Raw genomic sequence first — 17,825 nt, 5'->3', positions numbered from 1 at the left:
AAGTATTTCATTGCCAGCAAATTAACTCACAGCTTCAGTTTCCTTCCTGGTAAACTAGGGATAGCAGCAGTCCCCACTGGAGATGGGTAGAGCCAATGAACTGATGTTTCAAGGTGGTCTCCATGGGCCTAGCACACAGAGCTCAATGAGCAGCTGTTCTTAGTGCCACTGGTTGCTTGCCGTTGGGGTAGGACAAGAATAGAATATGTTAATGTCTTGGACAACTAAGAATAGCTCTCAGCTCACAACAAGTACTCTGTTCATGCTAACCATCATTATCATCCCCCCCAGTGCCACAAATGGGATTGCTGGGATCACCAGCTACTCATTTATCTTCTAAACAGAGTTCTATAGTGCTCTTATGATTATGATGACCATCTGGTGACTAGAGTATTGCATGGCAAAGGTGTGAGGCTTAGATATCTGACATTACGCCAAACTAGACATAACTTGTAACCCAGGGAACTGTTTCTGCAGGAGGAGCCCTTTGCGGCCTGAGGACCTCCGAGTACCACCTTGCCCTAGGATGTTGTGTGCCCACCTGTGCCGGACTGCGGGAATTCATACTTCTGAATGACTTCTGTTGGTCAACTGTGAAGGCAACGTGATACACGTGGCCACCAAGGTCCACACCGCTTCCTAGGCGTTACACCCAAGGCTCAAGCAGGTGATAAGCAGAATGACTCCGTTTACCTAGCAGGTGTGTCAAAGCTGCAGCCCACAGGTGCCGTGCACACCAAAGAGGTTGTGACTGTGCTCCAACACGAAGCTGTAAACTTATTTAAAATACTGGTAGGTTTTTATTTTGCGATTTTCTCTTGGTAACTAGATAACACATTGTGGACTTTGCGGATGATAATGCCATGTCACAATCTCTAGAGATGGAACATGCCTGATACAACGTGGGACAACTGATGTTAGAGCTGATGAGGTGCCTAGGGGGTGGGTACGAGGCTGTGTCACCCCAGCTCATGCACTTGCTGACTCAGAATTTAAGAGCCCCTTGCTCTCAGGCAGGCCTCCTTGGGTGCTTTGTTGAGACTTTGGCTTCTTACCTGTTTTCCTTTCTTGTGCAGTACCCGCTGAGTGAGAGCAAGAGCGTCAGGGAGGGAACTCTGAAGAGAATCACTCAGAAAAAGAGATGTCTCCCAGACAAAGCCTCTAAAAGAGAGCTTTACCCCTGGCCAGAGCATGTATAATGCTTGGGGCTGGTCAGGACCATGGAGGACACCAACCTAGAATCTCATTTTCTGAGAAAGGACTGAAGGCTTCGGAAAAATGGCTCTCTAGACTGTGTGTGTGTGTGTGTGTGTGTGTGTGTGTGTGTGTGGTTTGCTTGCTTCTTTCACTGTCCTTAATCCTTGGAAAACCTATCCCTAAAGTGATTCTTTATCTTGCTTGCCTGACCACTAGATCTCAGCATCCCACCGTTTACTGCCGTCCAGAATCAGCCCCCACCTGCTCCATCTTTCTTTTGACAGGACCATGGCTCTCTCTTGGGGTAATGTGTTATCCTTTCTGGCCCAGGTCGCAAAGGGCTGATACAAAAGCACTGTGGTCCTGAATAGCATCCCAGGCCATCCTGAAAAGCAGAGGGCAAGGGAGACAGGGTCCTCTTGACACCGCGCCCCAGCCTCTGTGGCAGGTCATTTACCCACACCAAACCCTTGCTAGTCACATCTGAGGTGGTTCCCAGGATTAGTGACTGTGCTAAGACCTCACTCTCCTTAGCTGAAAGATGGGCAAGTGAGATTCCCACATTGTTCTTTCCTTCTCCATGCACGGCGAAAGCAATGAGCCTCCCCCTTCCCAGATTATACGTAGATGGGGCTGACTGCAGATGGAACCAGGCTATTGACACCAATCATGTGGCACAGATAGTGCAGACCCAAGGTGACCACATCAAACTAGGAGAAAGTGGTGATGATGGACCAAACTCAACATCAGCCCAAACACCAGAGTCCTCAGGGAAGGTGCTACAGAGGATGTTTGTGTGGGCTAGGCGACAGTTCTCCTCTCTAAGATCAGCCCAGGAAAGAAAAGGAAGTAGGGATCCCCAAGTGAAACATGTCACAGAGGATATGCTCACAGCACCGAGACCGGGCTTTCAACACACACTCTATATGTAAATGCCCCTCTGGAAACTCCTGATTGCCTGCTGGAAGAATTTGACTGTGGAAAGTGGAGGCTTCAAAATGCCTTTGGCAGGAAAGGGAGACACTATGTGTAACTGATCTTCTCATTACATTTTAAAAATTGAAAGTCCTTGGCAAATAGAAAACACTCAGTGAAAAGTTCAGCAAATTGATGAGCAGAGATGCTTTCTCACAGAAGTCGCAGCACATGTTTTTATAACAGAACAAGAAGGCATCTGGGGGGGGGTCCTTCCTTTTCTCATTGTCAAAGGTCACCCAGTGGTCCGGGCCAGGCAGAAACCCGGGAGGGTAGATGGTCCATCTTCCATTCACCCCAGAGTGTGATTTCACCAATTTCTGTTGCTACTGGTGGTTCTCTGACCACATACCAGGAGAACAGCTATGGGAGAGTAGCCTGTTTCTGCCTGTGTGTAGGAGCTGGCGGCGTGTAGTGTATTAACTGAACATTTGTGAAAGTTTTCGGAGTTCTTGGGGAAACAGGATGAGAAGAATGACATAGAGGGGCTCTTGAAGCATAATGGGGTCCACAGAATAAATTGTGGGTTACAGAGAGGGACAGTGTCCGAGCGAAAGCAAAGAACAGGAAGAGACACCTGTCTGCAGGTTAGGGTCTCTAGGGCTTCAGCATCTTGGATTCTGGATGCTCTGCGTTTTGGAGGGACCCAACAGCACCGCGCATCCTCTGTTCTTGTGGAAAATGAAGTTGGACAAAGGAGGAGCGCAGGCAGCACTCCCGGACGCTTGTCTGCTTGGTTCCTCACAAATCCCATAGAGGATCGAATTCACCCCCTGCTCTCTCTGAGACCTCAACCTTTTCCTGAGGCCGCCTCAGAACCCTGTTGCCTACAGGTCCACCATGCTTTGGAGGCTCCGGACAGGGGTCGGGCTCCGCGTGAAGTCTGTAGGGCAGGGCGCCAGCCTCAGCCCAGGGGGCACCCAGATGGTGCGCCCGGCTCCTTCAGAGAGCACATTCCAAGAAGTCCTCAACCAGGAGCAGCTCGAGGTTGCGGTCCCGCCCACCTCTGAAGAGGTGGGGACCGGCTGAGATCGCGCGCTCCTGGGGACCCCGAAACCCACTGGGCGGCGTTGGAGACTTTCCGGCGAGGTCTCCAGCTCTCTGCGCCTGTGTGAGCGCACAGCAACCCAGGGTCGCCTGGGGCGTCGCAGGGTTGGCTGAACATTCAAAGCCAGCGGAGAGCCCCGGTCTACAGCCCCGCGCGCCACACCTTGAGCAATGCCACCCGCCACGCCGGGATCCTGGGCTGGCCCGCTGCAGGCGTGGGTGCGTACCGCTGTGTGTAGAGTACATTCCCCTTTCCTGGAGTCGGTGCCGAGTGTTCCTCGCTCAGCTCCCGCCAGGGGATTCCCCTCCCCCAGCTCAGAGATCCCCGCGCGCCCCCTGCCCACTTTGCCAAGGCGAGAAAGCGACCGAGCCGGAGACAAAGAAACTCCTGCCTCCCTCCACTCTCTGTCCTTTTACCCGCCCGAGACACTCCCCGGCGCCCTCCCTCGACCCCGGCGACACCGCGCGCGCGTACGCCAAAGGAAGGGACCAGGGGGACAGGGGACAGGGTGGGCGAGTCCGCTTTCCCCACGCCGCGCGGCTATAGCGGCCCGTGCACCCCGCCCGGGGACACCCCTCGGCAGCCGCGCCCCCATCATCCACTCCCCAAAGCGTCCCGGGCCCCTGACACTGCCACCCCCCAGTCCAAACCGCCAGCACCTTCCCTCCAGCGGAGCGACAGGGGGGCGCGGCGCACACAAAGCGAATGGGGAGCGCGGAGCCCGCGGGGAGAAAGAGATCCCTCCGGGGCTCGGGGCCCGGGCCCGGGGCGCCTATTTACCCGATTTCTTCTTCGATCTCCGAGATGTCTGCGAAGATGAGGAAGACCACAAGCAGCGTGAGCGCGGCCAGCATCCAGCTCCGGAACTGCAGCTGCATGGTGGGGTCGGCGCCCTCCGGGACCCGCGCGCGGGCCGGGGCGAGGAGCTGGGGCTGGAGGAGCCTCCGCGCTCCACGCGCAGCGGGGCACACACCCTGCGCTCTGGGCGAGTCCGGGCCGGCGGCGGCCGAGGCGACAGTGGCAGCGACAGACAGGGGTTGCTCAGGCGCGGCGAGCCCGCTCGCTCTCTCTCCCCGCTCCTGCCCGCCCCTCCCCTCTCCTCCTTCCTCCTTTCTCCCCTCCCTTCCCCCCCGCCCCGCACCGGGCTCCCGGCGCAGTTTGACAGCTTTGCTCCGCGCCTCGCCTGGCCTCCTCCCACTAACTCCAGCGACCAGCCAGCTGCCTTTGCGGCTCCCACCCGGGAGGGCTCAGGGAGCCTGCCACTCCCGGCCTAGGCAGGTTGGGCTTGGGCTATCGAAAGCGATCCGGAGACTGAACTGAGCCAGGGGGCAACTCGGAGCTCCGGGGCTGGCTGGCGGACGCCCTCCGTCGCCCTCTCTTTGTCCAGCGCCCTCGCTTCCTCTCAAAGTTTTCCCCACACAAAGACTAACACCTAGGGACGGTCTCCAGCGCGCGGCGGCGAGGAGGCGGTTTCCTCTGGGCTGTTTGAGCAGTTGACGAATTGGGAGGGGAAGCGGAAGAGAGGAGGGGAGAAGAAATGAATGGCTAAAACAGGCCAACTTCAGCAGCGATGCTCACGGCAATTTATGGGCAAGGTACTCGGCCTGCAAAACACCTCCTCCTCCGTCCATTTATAGACCCAGGCCTGGGAGTCTAGAGGTCCCTGAGTTGTCTGAGGTCTTGGCTTGAAGCTTCGGATGCCCCGTGTGCTACTGTGTGCTACTACCTGTTCTACCTCCAACAGCAGGCATACTACCCCACTGTGGCTGAGGCTGTATGAGCTTCATCTCCCCAGCTCTTGCTCTTTTCTGGTCTAATCAATAACCCCCTGGAGTCCTATCACGATCAAAAGGCCTTCTAGAAAAATATGGTTCCCACAAAGGAAGATGCTCCTTCCCCCACCCGGTACCGGACTGTTTCCCTGCTTCAGACACGTTAGCTCATGTTCCATTTTGCACGGTTGCATTAAGTGAGAAAGACCCATTCACTAAGTTTTACTAGAACTAGATTACAACACACACAGAGAGAGAGAGAGAGAGAGAGAGAGAGAGAGAGAGAGAGAGAGAGAGAGAGAGAGAGAGAGAGAGAGAGAGAGAGAGAGAGAGAGAGAGAGCGAGCCCTGGATAGAACTTTCCAGCAGCAATTGTCCTCCCCCCCCAGGAGGGTTGTTCCCCTTCCACAGTACTTCATTGCTTTTCCACCATAAGCATGCACGTCTGTGCCCTTGACGATGAGCCCCTAAGAGGAGCACACTGTTTTTCTCAGCTGTGACTTTCTGAAGCTGAGTACCATGTTGAGATCACCGTGGTTTTGGGGTTTTTTTGTTTGTTTGTTTGTTTTTGTTCTTTACAAGTAGAGACAAGACATTAGAAGAGGGTATCTCGTAGCAGGGGAGTTGACTCAGTCTGCAATGGGCTTTGGATTCCTAGCACCCAAGTTCACAGCTGTAAGAGTGAAGTGCATCTCTAACTCCAGTGCTGAGGGGTAAGGGCAGAATCAGGCAGGTGCCTGGGGTTTGTTGCTCAGCCAGTAAAGCTGAATTGGCAAGCTCCAGGGTCGGTGAGAGACTGTCTTGAAAATTAAGGTAGAGCATTCCGGGGGAAGACTGCCAGCATTGGCCTCTGGACTCCATACACAAATACACGCTTGTGTGTGTGCACTTACAGTAAGTTGTATACACCCCATGTGAACATGGGCAATACCACATACACACACAATCACACCTACCTTTTCTATCAGCGTGACCATTTATGTGGTCGAATTTTCTAAGCGCCTTTCTCTTTTCCAGATTTGATGGGTCATTCAGGAGGTCTGTGTTATTCTTGGAAATATCTTATTTATCTCCATTCTCTTCATCCACTCAGCAGTATTTATTGAGCAGCTATCCTGTGCCAGTTTCTGTGCTGGAGACTAGAAAAAAAGGAGTCATGTCATTTCCTGCCCTCTAGAAGCCCTCTGTTCAGAAGGAAGACAGATGTGCAAGTGTCTGATTATGGCAGAGGATATGAGCTACAGTGCAGCTGTGGTCTCCTGCTTGTAACTGATTAATAAGATCACTCCAAAGAGCAGGAAGAAACCAGATTGGCCTCTGTCTCCCCTGCTCTGTGCCTTCCCTCTAGCAATAGCTCTCTCTCTCTCTCTCTCTCTCTCTCTCTCTCTCTCTCTCTCTCTCTCTCTCTCTCTCTCTCTCTCTCTCTCTGGTCTGAATTTGTGTGTGAAAGCACATGCATGTATATGCGCATGTATGTGGAGGTCTGAGGTTGATGGTGGGAATCACCTTTGATCAATATTCCATTTTATACAACGAGGCAGGGTCTCTCCATCAAACGCCAAGCTCACCAATATAGCGAGCCTTGATAACCAGCTTGCCCTGAGAATCCTGACTCTGCCGCCCCCGGCTGGAGTCCTAGATGGGCTCTCATACTCACTGGCATTTATGTGGGTTTCTGAGGGTCCCACCTCCAGTCCTCATGCTTGCACAGTGAATGTCTTAACTGCTGAGCCGTCTTCTCAGTCCCCAGTGATAGTCCTTATTGTGACAGAACATCATGAAGTAGTGCCACGATGCTCAGTTCATCAGGTCAGGAAACCTCACTGCTACAAATACTCCTATAGTGGAGACTTCGTGTTTTCTGTGTGGTGACTCATGTTCTCTTTCCAGGCTCATCAGTATTCCTCCTTTGTGTCCACTAGAAAGGAACCATTCCCAGTAGCCAGCTAGTCATGGAAACTTGCACCAAATACCATTCCTTATAGAGAAATTCATGTGCCCAGGCCCTCGGAGAAGGCTTCCAGGGCATATCTAGCAGGGAAAAAAAAGAACTTAACATTGTAGAGACTCTCCTTCCAGAGTCACTGAGGTGGGATTTGACTTGGAGTGCAGTAAAGGACCCTTGTGAGCACTCCCCATATAAGGCACTTAGGCACTCTTCTTGGGCCAATGTCCTTAACAGTGACCTGTGCACACCTGCTGTTCTTGTTGTCTCTGCAACCTGAGTTCATTCCTGGAATTTGGAATGAGAATGAAGGATCAGATTGACAGCAAGTGTCAACAGCTGCTGTCTTAGTTAAGGTTTCTATTGCTGCGATGAAACACCATGACCAAGATTAAGCTGGGAAGAAAAAAGGGTTTATTTGTTTATATTTCCACATTGTAGTCTATCATTGAAGGATGTCAGGACAGGAACTTAAAACAGGGCAGGAACCTAAAGACTGGAGCTCATACAGAGGCCATGGAGGAGCCATACTTGCTGACTTATTCATCAAGACTTGCTCTGTTTGTCTTCTTATAACCCAGGACCACCAGCCCAGGGATGGCCCCATCCAATTGGGCTGGGCCTCCCCCATTGAGCACTAATTAAGAAAACCTACACCTGGATCTTATAGAGGCATTTTCTCAATTGAGGCTCCTGCCTTTCAGCTGACTCTAGTTTGTGCCAACTAGCCAGCACAGCTACACAGGCACACGCCTGGTCTGACATACTGATCCCTCCCTCCCTCCCTCCCTCCCTCCCTCCCTCCCTCCCTCCCTCCCTCCCTCCCTCCCTCCCTCATTCCTTCCTTCCTTGCATCTCTTTTAAGCACACCCCCTTTCCTGCATTGGATTTCTCAGGAAACTGGGGTGTCCTACAGAAATCATTTTTTTTTAGTCCAAGTCATTGGATGCTTGAGCTAAAATGCAGGACTTATATGAAAGTGTCAGCAAATTAAAAGTCATTACCACTCATTAACATTTTAATGTGAATTAATAGAGTATATTAGCCATTCAGGCAACTCCAAGGGGCTCGGGAAGTTTGTATTGATGAGGGATAGCATAGAAGGGGGCCATGCAGAAGCCTGTAGCACACAGCAGTCAGACAACCCTTCTTTGCCACTCTCCAGGCTTGGGTTGTCCTCTGAAATGCCAGACTCAAGAAAGTGGAACTTACCCAGAGCTGGAATTCATGAACACTCCTCCAGCTTTACCGTCACTTACCTAACTAGCCCCCTCAATACTGTCTGGCTACGCAAAACTGTCACTTGAAAACACTGCCTAGCGAGAAGGGCCATGCCAGATGGGGCCAGGAGTGTTCAGTGACACACTGACATACATGAGCACATGTCAGTGCAAGTCAGGCTGAGAAGTGCTTCTCCTAGTTATCGCAGACTCCTCCTTTCATAGAAATAGCATCATCTCCGTTTTGCATCAGGCAAACCCAGGCTCAGAAATGCTAAGCTGCCTAAGTGGCTCGGTTGGTGGAGGGAATTCTGATTCAGATGCTGCCACAGTGATCCTGGGAATGCCAATGCTCCCCCAGAACTCTGGCAGTTCTAAATCTATTTGTAAATAGCATCTCCTTTGATTTGCACTGTACCCCCTTAGTTCTGCTGTGTTGGGGCTTGGGGAGCAAATCCATCTTCACTTGTGCATAGTCTCCATCATTGACGAGACAGTAACCATAAATCCTCATTTTCATCTTTCCACATGGAAAAGTCCTTTCAATCATTACAGAATAAATAATGATTACCCAAAATTCGAACCTTGTACCTAACAACCTAGTAGCCACAAAACAGTGATAGTTTTGCTTTTTCTTTATATCTGAAAGAGGAGAGAGAGAGAGGGAGAGGGAGGGAGGGAGGGAGGGAGAGAGAGAGAGAGAGAGAGAGAGAGAGAGAGAGAGAGAGAGAGAGAGAGAGAGAGAGAGAGAGAGAGAGAGTTGGGGGTGAATAACATGGGAGGGGAGTGGAAAGAGGCCAGATATCATAGTCTGGGTAGATTAATAAGCTATTGTGTTTCTGCACCTTCAATAACTGAAAGAGCCTGCCTTTTCGTTTGAAATTTACACTACATTTGAGTGTTCTCAAAAAATGCCACGTTTCTCCCTTCCAAATCAGAATCAGAGTGGTAACAATATGGAAAAGTGAAGGGGCACATTTGCATTCCATTTGTAACTTTCCTACATAGCAAAATTGTAGTTTAGCCAAGGAACGAAAAGAAATATACTCAGGCAATTGCTGCAAATGTTTCTGAAATTATCAGCAAGCGATGTGGGGAGGGTGTGCTCCACAGTGAGCTGGAAAGAGGAGAAGTGGGGGGGGCGGTTGTTGCATTCTTTTCCTTGAGATTTTGACAAACCCTTTAGTGGGGGTGAAAGACAATTTAGAACCTAACTGTGAAGCCCAGTACCAGGTAGCGGAGAACAAAAGGGAATGTTCTCTCATGATTTCACGAAATGACCGCCATGACTTCCGAGCCAGACCTCTCAGCCTTCCAGACTTTGCCTGCTGTGCGGCTGCCACCCCCATCCTCAGGCATCCAGGGCTAGTTCATGCTGGCCGTCCCTGGGTCCATCTTGCATCTCTTCCCATTGCCTCCATGTGAATGATGGAGCTCTCATTCACCGGCATGAGTGTTCTCCGCTCCATTCACAGACAGGGTTTGTTTCATCACTGGTTTGTGTCCGAAACCTTGCTGACAGCTGGGATGCGGTGACGGAGGCAGGTGGAAATCTTCCTGATGAAGTCTCGTGGGCTTTTCCAGATCTCCAGGTGTTCAAAGCTGAAACTACACTGCCGTTTGCTTGTCTCTAGTCAAACGCAGCATTAGTTTTCTCTCACATACGGCAATTTCTTTCATTTTTTTCATGCAATTTCAATGAAATTAGGAACTCCCAATGGATACTTATTACTTTCTGGTCCCACACTGTGATGTACGATGGACAATCAATATGGCTTTTTTTTATTATTATTACCTTCTTCAAACCATCACACCCATGTTGTTAAAGTCATACTTGGAAGCTGGGCGTTGGTGGCGCACACCTTTAATCCTAGCAGAGGCAGAGGCAGGTGGATCTCTATGAGTTCGAGGCCAGCCTGGTCTACAGAGCAAGTTCCAGGATAGCCTCCAAAACAATACAGAGAAACTCTGTCCTGAACAAAAAAAGTCATACTTGGAAAGAGATATGAGTGACAGACATACAATGAGCACTTCTACCATGCTGGAAAGAAACGAAAACACCTCAAGAGCACAGAAAACAGTGAAGGGTGAAAAACTGTGGAAGTGATAGTTCTAGGTGCTTACTGTCTTTGTTTCTGGTAGAATTTATTGAACTGAAAGTTTGTATGTTCCATATATGCTAATATTTAATATTTTAACTTTTAAAATGCATTTTCTATTACATTGATTTATCATATTATATGTAGCTAATTTATTACATCGTACATGTAATAATATTTATTATTCCACATCTATTACGTGCGTACATGCCACTATGTGCATGTGGGGGTCAGAAGACAACTTTTACCAGTTGGTTCTCTCCTTCCATCACGTGGGTCTTGGGGATTGAACTTGGGTTTGCCGTCCTTGGCAGCAGTTGCCTTTACCTGCTGAGCCGTCTTGTTAGCATCATACTTTTGAGTTTTTATAACTGCACCAAACAATGAGAGCAAGCTGTTTCTAACATATTGGTTACCAGGGGCAACATGGAATAACCATAGTTCTGAAACTTGAGAAGTGTGCTTAATGAGATGCCATCTCTACCATAAGCCCCAGAAGGGTTAATCCACAACGGCATGTCACCACTGATCAGAATACTGACCTGCTGTTGTGGTAGCATACAGCATTGCACACCTATGAGAGTTCCTGGACTCCAGGTGGGTTTCCTCTATCATGTTCCATTGAGAATTCCATTCCCCATCTCTCCTCTCAAATACAGTCTGTAAGGTTACACATCAGCACTTTCTGGTCCCCATATTTTTCTTGACAAAGTAGATGGAGGAGGACTACAGAAAGGTCTAGGGATGAGTTGGTTTCCTTGCATGAGTGTTTTAATTTGTGCCATTCCTAATGGCAAGCCCTCTTTTTTGTTTTCCTTTTTTAATTTAAATTAGAAACAAGCTTATTTTACATGTCAATCCCGGTTCCCTCTCCCTCCCCTCCTCCTCTGCCCCCACTGGCACCTATCCCATCCTCTTTCTGCTCCACAAGGAGGGTGAGGCCTTCCATAGGGGACCTTCAAAGTCTGTCATATCATTTGGAGCAGGGCCTAGACCTTCCCCACTTGTGTCTAGGCTGAGAGAGTATCCCTCTATGTGGAGTGGGCTCCCAAAGTCCATTCGTGTACTAGGGATAAATAATGATCCACTACCAGACACCCCATAGATTAACCAGACCTCCAAACTGTCATACACATTCAGGGGACTGGAACAGTACTATGCTGGTTTCTCAGGGTTTATGGGCTTCCCCTTGTTCAGGTCAGCTGTTTCTGTGGATTTCTCCAGCCTGGTCTTGACCCCTACCCCCATGCTCCCAACTAGCTCAGGAGATCTTGTCCCTTTCCCCTTCTCTGGTGGACCATGTATGTCTCTCTTAGGGTCCTCCTTGATTCCTAGCTTCTCTGGTGGTGTGGATTGCAGGCCAGTAATCCTTTGTTCTATGTCTAAAATCTACATGTGAGTGAGTACATACTATATTTGTTCTTTTGTGCCTGGGTTACCTCACTCAAGGATGGTTCCTTCTAGTTCCATCCATTTGCCTGCGAATTTCAAGATTCCATTGTTTTTTTTCTGCTGAGTAGCACTCCTTTGTGTAAATGTACCACATTTTCCCCATCCATTCTTCAGTTGAGGGGCACCTATGTTGCTTCCAGGTTGTGGTTATTACAAATAATGCTGGCAAGCCCTCTTTACATGGCTCATTTCATTCAATTTCCAGGCAATAAACTAGGAGAAGAGACAAGAAAGAAAGTTATTTCTCTCCAGAGAGCTTAAGTGATGCACCTAGCTGCAAGGGAAGCAGCAAACTCATGCTTACTCTAGGTTTCTATGTACTTTGTTGAGATTCTATCATGTTAGAAAGGATACATAGGTGGGGACAGCCAGTGCAGTTTGTCACAATGGGAGTATGGGAGTATGAAAGACAAGTTTTACACAGTGCAACCTTATTATTCTTGCCTTCTGTTTGGGTGGGGCAAGGACTACCATAAGTAACTGAGCTTCTTGTAGAGTTGGGCATCAGTGCTAGGGTGTCTTCATGTTTCTTAGCAGCCGTCATTTTACTATTTGCACAGAGTATAGTGATTTAAAGCAATGCTTCTCAAGAAATTTGTGGAGAAGAAACAGGTTGTTGGTTTTTAAACTTTTAAATGATTTTAGAATGGTATGTGTCTTAGAACTCTGCCCATGACTCTTTGCCAGCAGGAGTCACTGATTTAGGAAAGAGTTTTGTGAAACTCTGCAGAGGCTTCCAAATGCTGCCTAGTTTTCTTTTTTTTTTTTTTTTTTTTTTTTTGTTTTACGAGACAGGGTTTCTCTGTATTGTTTTGGAGGCTGTCGGTCCAGCCTGGCCTCGAACTCACAGAGATCCGCCTGCCTCTGCCTCCCGAGTGCTGGGATTAAAGGCGTGCGCCACCACCGCCCGGCTTGCTGCCTAGTTTTCTTATTCATCTCAGAACATCAAGAAGCACACAGCTCTAGTGTGGATAAGTAGTATATAGTTCACACATGAGTGTTAGACCCTGGGTCACATGTTGAACTGTTCTGGTCTAGACTTGATTCTGAGATCATGCACATTCGGATTCAGAACCTGTAAGGAGAGACCTTATGTACTTGTGATCATGCTGACCATGCCCATTTGGGCATGGTGGCAGGTATGTAAGATCTCTCCCTACAAGAACCCTCTTAGTGTCTGCTCTTGGTCTAAGTTCCAGCTTTCTTGATGTTAAATGGAGACAGTAATAGTACTTAACTTACAAGTTTCAGTAAGAATGAACTAAAATAGTACATCCAAAGTGTGTATAAAACTAGCATCAACTAAGTGTGTCACACAGAGCTATATTTATTATTTAGTACAATATAAAATATAAGGATCTGTTCATACACATATATGAATAAATAGTATCTATTACATATGTAGTATATATGTAAATAGTAGGTATCTCTAGGCAGTGAAATTTGGGATGATCCTGATTTTTCTTCACACTATTTTCTGCCTTAAAATTTTTCTTCAATGTTCACAATTACTCTGTAATCAGAAAAAAGTCATTAAAATTTGTTGTGCCTATTTTCTCTGCACTGATATTTTTTGGCAGGGTTTAATATTCTTTCTCAATAATCCAATATAAACACACATATTTAGTAAAATTGGTTTTGCAAACAATTTTCAACCTTTTCTCTGCTATTTTGTAAGCATCTACCTTAACTTCATAGTGCAATTTCCAAAGGAGGAAAACATGGTACACAAATCCATCTTCTGTTCAAATTACTAGTTCTGGAGGGTGCTTCAGGGTTTTTCCCCTGCTGTGTCTGCTTCTGGGCCAGTCTAACTGTCATCCAACTTAGATTTCTCTGCTGCCGGCTCTGCAGGAGAGTGAGCCCTGCTCAGAGGGCCTGGGTTTCTCAATGCCCACCACTGCTTAAACTCTGCCTTGGTGGTGGTGCAGGGAAGGATCAAGAGCCTTGAATTTTCAGATCTTCAGCAGTAGCGTCCATCTTGAGGCCTCCAAATCATCTTGCAGGTCTTACTGTCTTTGAGAAGAGTAGCCTTCATGGTGAATATAGCTTTGAGACTACCACCCATTTAGAATAACTTCTAAAAATTTGGCTAGGGGCTGGAGAGATGGCTCAGTGGTTAAGAGCACTGACTGCTCTTCCAGAGGACCCAGGTTCAATTCCCAGAACCCACATATCTGTAATTCTAGTTGCAGGGGAACTGACGTCTATGACAAAACACCAATGGACCTAGAATAACAATAAATATATTTTAAAAATTTTTAGCTAGGAGAAAATTTGTTGAGGTAAAAAGGAAGGCAACAGTTTTAACTTTTGTTTTCCCAGATAGCTTGTTGCAGATGTATAAAAAAGTACAAATTGTCTCAGCCTTTTCAAATTCTAAGAGGGCAATATGGCTACTTAACTTTATTATTATTGACATGTCTGGGAAGACTATTTTATGGCCTGGTAGTATCACGTGCTCTTCTGTTTCAAATATCCTTTAGAGGACATTGGCATCCAAGGCGTCACTGAAGCTTAGAGTAAATGTTTACTAACAGGGAGATAATTTTGGTAAATCTGAGTGATTACAGAGCTTTGTGGCTGTGTGTTGGCCTTTATGTCAACATGTTATTGCTAATAGCTGTGATTTATTTACTCCCAAGTCCTTGGTCAGTAACAGCGCCTCCAGTTATAGCCTTGGTCCATTGAAGAACATGCAGTCTGTTTCTGGAAATTCACCATGATGACAAGGGAGCTCTGGGCTGCTCCTCTCTCCTGAAAGCAATTTAATACAATTTCCTGAATGGCTCTGGGAGAAGCTGTGGCCTCAAGCCATTTAACATACCCAGGGTTAGCCTGGGCATGTCATGGCAGACCCTGTAGCATTTAAGTTACTCAAACACTGAGTTATCAAAACACACGTGAGTTCCAATATAGCAGATCACAGGTCTTAGGGATGGGGAATTTCACTGCCTGGACCCCAGAGGCCCATACTCTAGAGACCTGGTCCCCAAGGAGGTATCATTGCAAGCCCTGTGGGACTTCAAGAGGTAAGATTTTGTATGCAACTCTTAGGGCTTGTGGGACCCTGGTCCTTCTTACTCTAGTTTCTGATTTGTGATGTGAGTTGTATATTATTCCTGCTCCCACTCCTGGCATTTAGTAGCTTTACCAGAGGCACAAAGCACACAGGCAGGCCGGTATCTCTGTAGGAAACCTCCAAAATCAACAACTTAGATGTAGAAAAAAAATCTATAGAAGGCTACCATACCTATTTAAATAAAAATATTTTTGATCAAACTCTAAATTTTATCAGAGCAATCCGCTTTCTGAAGTCCACTGATGATTGTAGGTCAAGGGTCTTGGTTGTGTGCATGGAGGTCGGAAAGAAGGAAGAAACAAAGAGGGCTAGAGCACTTGGAGGGCCTGGCAGTCGATTCTTCTCTCCCTATTAATCATTTCTGTTTGGATCATTTGGATCATAAGTTGCTCATCTGTGGGTTCAACCAAATGAACAGCAAAAAGATTAGGGGGAAAAAACTTACACATGTACCAAACATGCACAGACTTTCCCTTCCTTCTTGTCCTTCACAGGACCACTCACAGGACATTTGCATTTACGGTACATTGTGGTAGGCCCTTGTCGCCAAGAGATGGTTGAAAGAATAGGGGAGGATTTGTGTGTTGTGCAGATAGTACACTGTTTCCTATAAGGGACGTGAGCATTCACAGATCATGACAACTATGTGAGTCCTGGAACCTCTCTCGTGTATCCCAAAAGCCAACTTATTTATGTTGTGGTTTTGTGTGTGTGTGTGTGTGTGTGTGTGTGTGTGTGTGTGTGTGGGTGTGTGTGTGTGGTATCTATGCTTCATCTTCACTTCCTGATAACGGTCCCTGTTTCTAACATTTTCCTTCTACCTTTTCTGTTGGATTGGTAACTTTCTAGCTCTCTTGTGTTTTTCTAAAGCTTTCATCTCCCTGTCCTGTGGCTCATTTCAAAGGCTGCTATCTGCTGATGATCCAAGGCCTATCGGAAGGGGGTGCGTTCATTCTCCCTTCCCCTTCTTTACCTTCTGTTGGCCAGCCTGTGGGAGGGTCCTGCCTGCAGCCTGATGGTCCCTCAGCCCACACCACAGCTGGCCTCTGGCAGAGGTGTGCCAACAAAAGAAGAAAACAAAAGTCGAGCTGCAGTCATTTCAAGCTCCATTAGGGGCATGCGTTGGGCAAGGAAATCAATGGGAAAAATGAAGCTGGCAGGTAAAGGACTTCTTTCCCTCTGTAGAATGGGATTGACCACAGATGATGGGAGGGCAGAAATCACCAGGCAGGAAAACATTTTTTTGAAAAATCACATTCAACAATGTAAAAAACATATATGAATTTCCAAAGCCTAGGGGAAAACAAAATCGCCACCTTGTTTAGCATTTTTCTTTGCATGACCAAGTATGAGCCAGTTTCCAGGATCGCAGCACGCAGCTAGCCTCTGTGGATGGGTGGTTTGAACGAGACAGGAATTATTCTTCTGCAGTTAATGCTGCCATTTGAAAGGATAAACTTTTAAGTATCAATAATATTGATATTCGTCCTAATGTGTGGCTAATCGAAGACCATTTTACAGCTTTCCTTCAGAAACCAGTCAAGAGAACAGTTTCCACGGGGACTTGTTAACTTCGAATTCCTCCCAGTCCTCTGACAAGATACAATAAAACAGGTATTTTGAGAGGAGATGCAGAAGGAATGCAGTTGTGCTTTTTTCATAAACAGTCTATGGAGAATCAATTCTTACTCTGTAACTTTGTTTCCATAAAACCTGGGCACTCACAGGAAGGATTTCTTTCCTGTCATTTGATTTCTTGGATATGCTCAATCCTGGCCTTCCCAGTTTTCTCTTGATAGCTTTTCTCTGCCTTTGTTGTCTTGACGCGATGACCAGGAGCAGCCACCAGGTGGCACTGTGCCAGATGAGGGTCTTGGAGCGCGGAGAGGGAAATTGCTGGGTTTAGCTTCCATCGCGTAAATTCATGGCTAGGGAAGACTCAAGGATAGAGTGGCATGAGAAGATGAAGAGGACGTGGATACAGCTGCCTGGAAGGCAAGAATCTTGCATTTTGTCTGTGGACTGATCTGTGTGAAACTGACAGAAGACACGTAGCTGGAGCTGAGATGAAAAGTGGGCATATGGTCGGCGGAAATCAGTATTCAAGGCAGAGGAATCACGGCGAGATGCTCACAGATTACCAAAGATTGGTAGGAGAGTCCCTGTAATCTCAACAAAGAAGTCCTTTCATTTACACGCCATCTAGCCTTAGTGAAGAAATTAAATTTGAGTAGTTCTTTAAATAATCAATACCCAAATCAATAATAGATTGGCACCTTGCAATGTCCCTGATAAGGGCAAGGCTATAGTAAATGTGTGGTTATGCCTCTTTCAATTTACAGGTTAAAAATTAGAATTGTCCCTGCTTGGTACTGTTATCTTTTTTTTGTTGTTGTTATTGTAAAGTGGACCAAGCATCTTTTCCTTAATGCCTCCCACCCCATGGAAAGTATACCAGAAATGGCAGCACCAACATGGCATTTTATGCTCAACGCCCATACACCAAGCACCAGGTAATTGTAAAATAATGGAATACCTTCTCCTATGTGCTCAGTCCCAAACCCAGCAACCAGGGAGTTAAAAAAATAGAAACCATAGCGTCCCGGGTTTCTGCAAAAGGAAAAACTCTCCTGACTTAATCATGGGGTGTGCTTGTGACATGTTGCACAGATAGAGCTGTACCCAATCCCTCATTAACTTACTGTATTCTCATTGTCAGTCCTCTGGGGATGTGGGGTTGGGGCCACTCAGCTTTGTGGCAACTGTGGGTGTATTTGTAAATGCATCTTCATCACTGCCAGGCCCTGGAAGGCGTCACCCTCCACTCAGGAAGCACTGGAGGAGAAAGTCCACAGGGTGCTAGGTAGCCTTCATTGTCTTCACTTACGGTTTTTATGGTGCATGCTTCCAAGCTCCCCAGAATGAGAGCTACTAAGCTGTGCGCTCTTTGTCCATCTCGGCACTCCTGCCGGCCCTTTGCTCAGGCTTCCTCTGCTGCGCAGACTGCTGGCAGGCCACCCATGAGGGAGCTGGCTT

The 17,825-nt window shown here is 47.6% G+C and overlaps 1 protein-coding gene across 1 annotated transcript in view; it reads right to left on the bottom strand.

The window, feature by feature from the left end:
• The window catches only part of St8sia2 (ST8 alpha-N-acetyl-neuraminide alpha-2,8-sialyltransferase 2), a 76,263-nt gene extending 71,993 nt beyond the window's left edge, over positions 1-4,270 (bottom strand). Inside the window, exon 1 of the mRNA XM_005084542.4 lies at positions 4,001-4,270. Within this exon, the coding sequence (XP_005084599.1) occupies positions 4,001-4,098 (98 nt within the window). The 5' untranslated portion in view covers positions 4,099-4,270. The remainder of the gene's footprint in view (positions 1-4,000) is intronic.
• Between the last annotated feature and the right edge of the window lie 13,555 nt (positions 4,271-17,825).

This window comes from Mesocricetus auratus, unplaced genomic scaffold (assembly GCF_017639785.1).
Source record: "Mesocricetus auratus isolate SY011 unplaced genomic scaffold, BCM_Maur_2.0 Super-Scaffold_4256, whole genome shotgun sequence".
In the NCBI taxonomy this organism is placed as follows: domain Eukaryota; kingdom Metazoa; phylum Chordata; class Mammalia; order Rodentia; family Cricetidae; genus Mesocricetus; species Mesocricetus auratus.
Note: the sequence above shows the minus strand (reverse complement) of the source record. Positions and strands in the feature narration are given on the sequence as shown.